This window comes from Cupressus sempervirens, chromosome 10 (genome assembly GCF_028749045.1).
Source record: "Cupressus sempervirens isolate cs-2001-9-10 chromosome 10, ASM2874904v1, whole genome shotgun sequence".
Taxonomy (NCBI): Eukaryota; Viridiplantae; Streptophyta; class Pinopsida; order Cupressales; family Cupressaceae; genus Cupressus; species Cupressus sempervirens.
In genome coordinates this window covers 146,813,087-146,823,403 of record NC_143127.1, presented here as the reverse complement: position 1 = coordinate 146,823,403, position 10,317 = coordinate 146,813,087, and the positions used below count along the sequence as shown (strand labels likewise).

General features: G+C 37.3%; 1 protein-coding gene across 4 annotated transcripts; it reads left to right on the top strand.

Annotated features, from left to right (window-relative positions):
- Window positions 1-1,035: 1,035 nt before the first annotated feature.
- Window positions 1,036-9,856, top strand: LOC149533002 (uncharacterized). 4 transcript variants are annotated; one of them, XR_016358042.1, is made up of 4 exons: window positions 1,036-1,211; window positions 5,956-8,996; window positions 9,126-9,413; window positions 9,530-9,856. XR_016358042.1 is itself a non-coding variant. In XM_089807351.1 (2 exons), exon 2 carries the CDS (start codon window positions 5,975-5,977, stop codon window positions 8,504-8,506), a length of 2,532 nt encoding a protein of 843 aa, XP_089663477.1. In that variant the 5' UTR covers window positions 1,036-1,211; window positions 5,956-5,974; the 3' UTR covers window positions 8,507-9,856. The 4 variants fall into 4 exon arrangements, 1 of the variants encoding a protein (XP_089663477.1); XR_016358041.1 differs by having other exon boundaries at window positions 9,524-9,856; XR_016358040.1 differs by having other exon boundaries at window positions 9,126-9,856.
- Window positions 9,857-10,317: the final 461 nt, after the last annotated feature.

The window sequence follows — 10,317 nt, the reverse complement described above, 5'->3', positions numbered from 1 at the left end:
TGCAACCCTACTTTGGCTATGTAGACCTTCATTAATCTACTACCCCTACTCTACTCCAACCTTTAGCAGGCGATGTACAACCTTTTTGATACTCTGCCCATTGTTTTGACAGTCTCTCAAAAAGGTCTCACCACTTGGTCCCCTTTGTGGTGGGGATCTTAATGATAGTAGTGCCTGAAGAATTGTTCAATGAGGTACGCAAAATCATTCTTCAAACTCTTATTCTCGTCCCTTTGTGGTGGGGGATCTTAGTGATACTAGTGCTTGGACAATTGTTCAATGACATAGGAAAAAGGTTCTTCAAACTCTCATTCTCCTCCCTATATTGTTGACAAGTTGTCTACCCACTCTTGAGACAAACTAGTAGCTTTTCTACTAGTATATTGTTTGTAGTCTATTCTTGATCCTGTTTGTAAGAATCAACACCTTATTTATATTGTTGTTCTCTTTAAACACCTATAAATTATAATTATACAATAGACAATGTTTTTTTTTTTTTCGTTGTTGCTAGTGAGTAATATTAAAAACCAAATAACACCTACTATTACAAGCCTATGGCTATAACTCCACAAGTGGAAACATCTCTTGTTACTAATGCAAATTCACAACAAAAGAGAAACACTGGAGAAATCACATCAGACTGACTAGGAGTTATATGCGGGTCCCTTAAGCTTATGGCCTCATGGACGTCATTAAGAATCTTTCATTCATTCATTCATACTCCATCACAATCCAATGAAGAACTCAAACACAATCTCTCATTACACTCAAACGGTAATATTATCATCGAGGGGCCCACCACAAACCAATATGGCCCGCCACTAACGTTATAGCAGTGTTTCAATTAAAAATGGCACACCGACAAAATATCAAACTGTAATTCATAAATTCCAATCAAATCCGATCTTCTGTTAAAAGGAAACTGAATTGAATCCCAGCCGTCCGTTGCATGCCAGCTGGACGGCAACGCGTTGGCCAAAGCTTCATAACATTAAGAGTAAAGAAATAAAACTCAAATATCGAGCTTGTATTCATACATAAAAAATTCTGTTGTTGTAAATCATTCTTCTTACGCTGAACCACATCAATATTTTCGCTTGTTATTATTTCCAGGCCTGTTTGGTAGAGGTTTGGATTCCCGCGAGCTATCTAAATCTCCGAAGTTTTGTGTGGCAATCAGCGGATCGGATCGTCGAGGTTCAGTTTAGTCGGTACGGGTTTTCTCTCCCGGCTTGAATTTCGATCGTCTTTTGGTTTTAATTTAGGTTTTGATTTACCGGACTGATTTTTTTAATCTTTGTTTAAAGACTATCTTATCTTTACACAATTGAGCATTTTAGAGAATTTTATTTGCGAAATCTGATATGTTGCTGTAGCTTTGTCGTTTGGTTTGCGGAAATTTAGGTGTTTGAAGTCTTGAGGGAGAATTCTTATGCATATTCATTCAGATGATGTCGCTTTGGTTCGTTTAAGTAGTTTGTTTCTTCCTATTTAAAGTGTTTGAATATCTTGAGATGTTAATGAATCTTTATATAAGTCGCCGTTTTCATATGAAAGTGTTTGTTCGAAATCCTAAGACCTTACAGTCCTATATTTTTATATTAAATCGCAATTAGGCTAATTAGCATCATTAGTGCTACAGAATTCACACTATCAGACAGTGCACGGCCCATATTAAAGCCCGGGTGAATCTGGCCATGCTTTTAGTATTTTGATTTGGTCAACTGGTTGAAACCCGGGCTTTGCCGCGATCAGACTCATGAAAAACTTAACGAAAACTCAGATTCAATAACACCAACACCACTTAAGGATTTTAAAGGATTTTTCTCGTTATCTTTCTTTTTAAATTTTCAAGTTGACTGTGCTAAGCACTCTCGGAAATTTTCTGGTCTCATGCCTAGGCAACGACTCGCCTTTGCGGAGTCCTAACTCCTCGGAAATTTTAACAGAAACTTCCTTTGCACTTTTTCATTCATTCGAGGCAGTCAGTTTTTGCTTTGTCACATTTGCCTGTGAATATATAGGACAAATCAGTTCTGTTATACTCGATAAATTTGTTAAGAACTTCGGGTTTTTAAAGAAACAGCATGATATTCTTGCTATCTTGCCAAAACTTTATAGGGATCTTTCTGTAATTTTCAGTGTCTTCGGCGAGTGTTTTAGTGCAAGATCATTCATTGGAGACATTTCTTTTGTGTTTGTTTTACCGTTTTTTTTTATGTCTATAATAGATTCAGGGTTTCTCCATATAATGGAACAGTCAACTGAATCCTTATACACTTAAAAGTTTTAGAAATTGTTGCCTCAAAATTACGAGGGCTTGTTAATCTTGGTGGATTTCCGTCAAAATTACCGCATATACGTATTGCTTTTCCATTTTAAGCAGTCGTCTATTTTGTCTGTGTAAGATCATTTTTCTCTTCTTTTGTGCGCAGAGACTTGATTTTTTTCACAAACTTAGCTTCGTAGACTTTTTTGCTCCTTATCTTTGAGATATGGCTGCATGTTTTTGGTTTTCTTACCATAAGAGCCATTATGTTTTGAAGGAGAATTTCTCTACATTTTCGATGATTTGACATGATATTGTTTTGGGCTTGTTTCCTTTTTAAACTTTTTTGTCTTCTAAATTAGTTTTTCTTTAAATGGTTATTTATGGGTGATGGTCGTTTCCACAAAATTTGAAGACTGCGGCATCTCTGTTGTTTTCCCTGTGAAAATTTGGGATGTTGGAGAAATTCCCGTTCTCTCGAATTTTTTGAAGGTTTTGATGGCCAGATTAAAACTTTACAACTACATTTTCGCTTAAATGAACCAGCGCTCAGTTGAGGTTTCTAGAATTTTTTTATCTTTAAGGGTTTGATATTGCCTATAACTTTTTGGTTTATAATTGGGGGTTTCAGTGTCTTTTATGGAGAAATCCTGTGCATTTTTATTTTTTGAGGCAGTGGCCTTTAAGTATGTTTCTTAGATTGTGTCGGCTGTTAAGTAACAGTGTTTAAAAAAAATATTTTTAAATTTTGCTCTGTTTTGTTGGTGATGAAAACTAGTTCTTAATGATGAGAGTATATTTTCTTTTCTTAAAATAAGACAAGCATCATGTAAAGTTCCAGTGGGTGATAAAGCAAATTAAAATTGGATTTATAATTGGGATTTTATACATAATGAAATTGTAGTAGATATTTTTATTTAAACTTTAGCACTAATTGATTTGGTAAAAGAGGAGAATTGCATTAAGATGTGCACATGTGAAGCATACAGAACTTAATTGCGTGCAAGCCATTGTTGCATATAACAAGAGCTTGCTTTTTCCGGACCAGAAGCTGTTATGGATAACATTATATATTAAGTATACACAACCTAAGGAAGTGCAAGCTATTTTTGCATTTAACAAATGTTTACTTTTCCAGAATCAAAAGCTGTTCTGGATTGCACTACATATTTGTGGCTATCCATGTTGAAATTGAGATTTCCTTTGCATTTGAGAGTTAATATAATCATTGAAGGATTGTTTATTTTGGGTATTTCTTCTGTTAGTATGTGCTTGTTTGACTTTGGAACAAGGCTTCTCTAGCAGTTTAGGCAGAATAAGCATTTCCAGTGAAAATTGGAGTTACTGGGTATTTTGAGAAGTTATTTGAATCATTACAAAATTTTAAGCATCTTTCTTTTACTCAATCTCTCTTTTGTGATGGTAACTAAATTTTTATGGCTGTATAAATATTTTAATTTGCATTTTATTCTTACCTTTTTCCTTTTATGAAGTGCTTTATTTGCGTTAAAACTTTTTTTGTCTTTGTTTATTTAATCAGGGTAGTTTTCTTCATAATTCATAAGCTAGAATGGAGGATTTTGAGTTGATCTTGTGAGGATGGGCAACTGTAACAACTGTGTTCAATTTTTGAGACATTTCATAGAAAATTGGGCCTTTGCCAATAAGATTGGGAGAATTTGTGTATTTAAATCAAATTAATTATAATTACATATATCTTTTGTTTTTGAGCTTTTTAAAATACTTTGCTTGTATGCTGTTTGTAGCAAGTGTTGTTTCATCATATAAAGCTCTTGACCGTTTTGGAGGCTCTGTAATTTTTCGGCCAATAATCTTGCCGTTATGCTAGATTTACATCCAGTCATATATTTTATCTTGCATGTACCTTTTACTAGTTTTTAACACAATATAAAGGCTGGTAAAGTTTGTTGTCAAAATATACTGCATCTTAATCACAATATGATTTATTATTCATTCATTGTTTTGAATGGCAAAAATACCTTATGTGAGGCTGCTTTTGGTTTAGATTACCATGACCAAGGGTATTGGGTGTAGGTTCTTTTCTTAATTGCGCTCTAGAATTTCCATCAGGTCTCAATTCATTGGGTTATGATTTATCCGGTGGATTTGATGTTTCAACATTTTATCCTGCTTCCTGTGATTTTAACCTGGAAACCTGCTTTGGAAGCCTCAATATTCTATTTTGGACGACAATTTGCAGTGTTAAGTTTTCTAAATTTAATCATGTCATGTGCCTTTTAATTTTATGAATGTGCTTGTATCATTCTCCAGTTTTAGAATCTGTCATACTAGTGTATTTTTGCAACTCTCACTGTGAAATCTCGAGGCTTTAAGTGCTGTAGGAAATTCGTCTGTATCCTAATTTATTTAAGTAGTAGTGATTTTCAATTTTTGGATTTCTATTGATTAAGAGAGATGTAACCTTGTATTATCTTTTTTTGCCTCGGTCTTTGTTAAGGGCTTTACAAGTTTTTGACTTGGAAACACTGTTAATGCGATGGAACTTAAATATTTGAAACTGAATCCGTTAGAGTTCTGGCTAGACACCTGACTTCGTCTGTACTTATGTTGCTATTACAATATGTGTACTTACATATTTCATATTGAGTTCTTGTTGTGCTCTTTGTATGTTTGTTCTTTCAACATTCTCTAATTATTCCAGAACTCACTGTTAAACATTGGTTTCCCAAATATTTATCTTCAGGGTTAGACAATTAAAGTTCAAACATTCATTTGGTGAATTTGTTCTTTTGCTTAGTCTCTCTGCTATTTAAAGCTCTTGTTTTTCTTTGGTTATTGCCTGTGCTTTTAGTACTGTTAACAGTCTCTACTTTTGGTCAAATTCACAATGGAATATCCAAAACTTAAATCAAATAAACATACACAGTATAATCCATAAGTTCTTGTTCTACAACTTATTTGTTTATAGATTTTTAACTCAAAATCCTTGGCTACACAGACATTGTCTTTGTCCACCTCACATTGGAAGCTACAATTTATTATGATGGATCAGTGGGTATTATCCAAAACGTAAATCAAATAAGCATATGCAGTTGAATCCAAAAGTTTTTGTTCTACCAACATAGATTTTTTAGTTGTTGGAGCAGAAAATATACACTGTGAATTCTAAAATGTTTTAAATATAATATTTTCATTGGATGAGTAAGTTTTCTTTTCCTTTGAGGTATGCTGATAATTGAGGTTGTGAGATTGGATTGTATAGATTTTGAACTCAATATATTTTAAATATTCACAAGCGTCAATTTTTTCGTTTCTAGATTTTTTGTTATGAGTGGAGCATATAGATTTTGAAGGGACAATGTTTAATTAAATGAGATTTCTGTCAGTGCACTGCTGATTTTCCTAATATGTTAAGTCAAATTATCTAGTGTGTGCAATAAGAGGTTTTCTGCTAATGTTATTTTCGTTTTGCTAATATGTTCTCAAGTTGGTATATTTTTTTCAATTATCTTTCCAACTCCATTTGCTAGATTGGTCATGAAAGATTATCTGCAATTTTGTTTAAATTGCTTTTCTAAATTATCAAATAATAATAATAAATGTGCAATTTGTGTCAATTGAATTTTGAAGTTCTTGATTTGTGTTAAGACTTTTATTAAAGAACCGTGGAATATTCATTTGTTTCATCTGGATTACAACTGCAGATAGTTTATCTGGCATTGAATGGCTCGTGTCAACAAGTTTGCTTCTGTCAATTTGAATGATTTGTTTGGAAAAAAAGAGCCAGCTGTGAAGACTGCGGTGAATGCACCAGGATCTGGAGGACGACCTAAAGGAGCCAGCCATGGGATGCTTGTTCTTACCCGTCCTGTGAAGCAGCCCATAAAGATTGGATCTGGCAGCACTGCAAATTTAAAGAAGGAAACTGGTGAATCCATAAAGCCAACAGCAACTGATATAACTATAAGTGGGTGGTCCAATATTTCACAGACAGAATCAGCAAATGTAGGCCTTGTTAAGGATAATCCTAAGGCTGCTTCTGCTGTTGATAAGTCTGATGTTTATGTTCCTCGTAGTCTTCGAGGATTGCATTCCACTTCTGTACCATCTGCATCTGGGAAGCTGGAATCTGTTCCTGTGGAAAAGACTGCAGTTCTTTCTGGGGAGGAGTTTCCTTCTTTACAAGCTTCACTTACTACAGCAAACACAAATGTGCAACAGCAACAATCAAAAGACAATCAGCTGGATTCAAAAGAACAGCTGGAAAAATTACAATATCTCTCTTTGCAAGCACAATCCAGAAGCTGTTTGAATGATGTTACTCAACCTGATTTGAATCGTTTTGAACCTCAGAGACCACAGTTCTTTAGGCCCTCACTTTTGAGAGGGAATGAACAGATTACTCTGGAGAAGCCTGAGACAGTGACTGAAAAACCTGATGCCTATCTGTCCAGAAATCCTTCTCTCCTTGGAAATGATGAGAGCGCAAATAGTTTTGAGAACAGGCCGAGCAGTGCTGATGGTGTTAAGACATCAGTTAGAGGCATTTATCGAAGGGAAGGTTTAAGCAAGGAGAGTCCTAACCATGGTTCCAGTTGCCCTCCAGAGTTGGCACAGCCAAACTGTGGTGTTATTCAGAGAGAGGAGCAAGCAGAAACAGAGATCATGCGTAACAAAGCAATGTATTCTCCTCCATCCAAAGGAGGCAGGTATGAGAGGGAAGAATTTCCTAGGCCTGGTTCAGGTGAAAGCAGGTATTATGAAAGGGAAACATTTCCCCAGCCTGGTTTGGGTGAAAGCAGGTATTATGAAAGGGAAGCATTTCCTCAGCCTAGTTCAGGTGGGAGCAGGTATTATGAAAGGGAAGCATTGCCTCGGCCTGGTTCAGGTGGGAGCAGGTATTATGAAAGGGAAGCATTTCCTCGGCCTGGTTCAGGTGGGAGCAGATATGAAAGGGAAGCATTTCCTCGACCTCGGTCGGGTGGGAACAGGTATAATCAGGAAGCATTTCCCCGTCCTGGGTCAGGTGGGAACAGGTATGAAAGGGAAGCATTGGCTTGGCCTGGGTCAGGGGGAAGCAGGTATCAAAGGGAAGTGTTGCCGCGACCTGGGTCAAGTGGGAGCAGGTACGAAAGTGAAGCATTACATCAGCCTGGGTCAGATGGTAGCAGGTTTCATCGCGAAGGATTGCTCCGACCTGGATCAGGTGGGAGCAGTTCTGTAAGGGAAGGATTGCTCCACCCCTGGTCAGGTGGGAGCAGGTATGAGAGGGAAGGATTGCCGCAATCTGGGCTAGAAGGTAGCAGGTTCAACAAGGAAGCATCACCTCAACCTATTTCTGGTGGAAGCAGGAGCGAAAGGGAATTGTTACTGCGACCTGGGTCAGGTGGTAGTAGGAGTGAAAGGGAAGTGTTACCGCAATCCCGGTCAGGTGGTAGCAGGTTCAACCAAGAAGTATTGATTCGGCCTGAATCAGGTGGAAGCAGGTATGGAAGAGGAGCATTACCCCGGTCTGATTCAAGTGGGACCAGCTGTGAAAGGGGAGTGTTTCCCCGACCTGGGTCAGGTGGCAGCAGATATGAACTGGAAGTATTATCCCAATCTGCATCAGGTGGAAGCAGGTTTGAAAAGCAGACATTAGGTCACTCTAATTCAGTTGGAGGCGTGCATGAAGTGGAAGCTTTGTCCATCTCTGGCAATGGCTTTGGCTGCAATGAATACAGTAATGACAGGGGAGTCATCTCTCCAACAGCTTCTGGAGGTGGAAACTATGAACGACCAGGATCTGGAGGTAGTGAGGGAAGAGAAGAATTAATCTTGCCAGAATCAGTGGATGTTTATTGTGCACAACCTGGGTTTAATGGAGTTGGTGGTTATGTGCAGCCAAATTCTGGAGGTCCAAGCTATGAAAGGGAAGTGATGTTGAGGCCAGGTTCAGGGGACAACAAATACTCCCGGCCAATTCATTCAGGCATGGGCTGTAATGGTCGAATAGATGGTAGGGAACTATACAAAGGTTCTTATTTTAATGGCAGACAAAACTATCAGAGGCGGGAAACAAAATCTTTAACAGATTGTGCAGTTGGACAAGATGGAAATATCCACAATGCATATGAATTTAACAGAGAACATGTGCCTTTCAGACAGAGTCGAACATCAGGAGAATTGCGTAACAAAGACAATTATCATGGAAGGGGACATGCTATTGTTGACAGCTATGGAAGGGATGGTGCACATGATTCTGAAAAATGGTGAAAAAACTTTAGGGTCCTCATATCATGTGAAAATCCATCTGATGCATAAAATGCACAGATGCCTCAGGGTGAACTGAGTCAAAGTTATGTCCAAGAGAAAGGAAATTGTAGCAATTCAGAGTGATAATTTCTCTTTGATGAGTTTCATGTTATATTCTGAAACAAATGTGATATCAATGCATACAAAAACTAGAAAGAGACCATGAAAAAACTGCATGACCAGAATGGTCAATGATATGTTTGGATAAAAAGCTGGGAATGATCAATAGGATTATGTGCAGAATTCTTGGAATGAAGATTATTTTGTTCTCTCCCTGGGGAAGAAGAGAAGAGAGCAAGGAAAGAGATCCTGGAGCTGGAGGAGTGGATAGCAAAATGTGAGGCTGAGCGAAAAATGAGGGTGCAGAAGGAATTAGCTTTGAAAGATGCTGTTACAAAAATCCCTGCATCAGCACAGTTACCTTGTGATGCCTGCATATCAACATAAAATGGTATACTCTCAGAAACATGTATTTTTGTCAGTTTAAAGGTGTCTGCTTTTGTTAAGAGTTGCATACCTGCCTATTTTCTGATCATCAAGAAAATAACTGTTGTTCAAATTGTACATATGTAACATTCAGAGTGTACAGTACCCAGGGCGATTTGATCATGTGCACGCATCTCAGGGTCAAGCCGAATTTGAAGGTTTGTCTGAAAGAATGGGACATAGTATTTATGTAGACAGAAACTAGCAAGGGAAATCTGGAAATAAAGTTGAAATGATTAACAAGATTTGTGCTGATCTGTATGTACAACGAACTCTTCTTTAGTTCCTCCTCTGTAAAATATGTTGCACGGGGATATTTGTTACTGGCGACTTTGTCTACTGGGTTACGAACAATGCATGGAAGATAAAAAACCATGTCAAGGTAACAATGTATTTCTATAAAATTGGAGAATAAAAAACATACAAAATTAAAATTGAAGATACCTGGGATTTCAATGCTTAGCCTAGTAGCTGACATTCTTGAGTCGAAAGTTTCAGCTGCAGGGAATTTCCAACAGTGTGATTTGGTCTTCTAGAAATGGCAACATGGCAACTCTACAACATGGCAACTCTAAACTTCAAACTCAGTACTTGAAGGTCAATGTGGTCATCACACACTTTAGGGCGTTTTCTATGCAAAGTTTGAAGTTTGGAACTTTTTGGCCTTTTTTGTTTTGCCAGAGGCAACTGGATTAAAGGCACATAATTGCCATATGCAAAAGTGTTGCATATCTTATGGCGAATTGTTTATTCATCTCAAAACCACTAAGATTAATCATTTGCTGTTTTTTACAAATAATATGTCAAGATATGATGATTTAGGCACATGAGATGTTGTTCTTGTCTTGTAGGGCATGCATTTAATAATATTATATTAGGTTGTGATATTGCTATCAGGATTTAACTCTGTGATTTTTGAGTCAAAAACTCATTGACCCATATTTCATGAGTAGTTATTCAACATGAATCACTATGGGGTTGCAAGCTTTGGGTTTAATCATGGAGGAAACTCTGTTGTTAAGCGCGCGCTCAGGCTGGAGTAGTACTGGGATGGGTGACCTCCCGGGAAGTCCCGGTGCTTCACCCCTGTGAGCATCACCTAGATCCAATGAGTGCTGAGTGTTCCACTTATTCTCATGAGAGACGGATTCATGTTAAATCACTATTCATGAAATATGGGTCAATGAGTTTGACTCAAAAAATCACAGAGTTAAATCCTAATAGCAATATCACAATTTGACTTGCTGTAGAAATTATATTATATGAGGTATTAAGTTCAAATATTC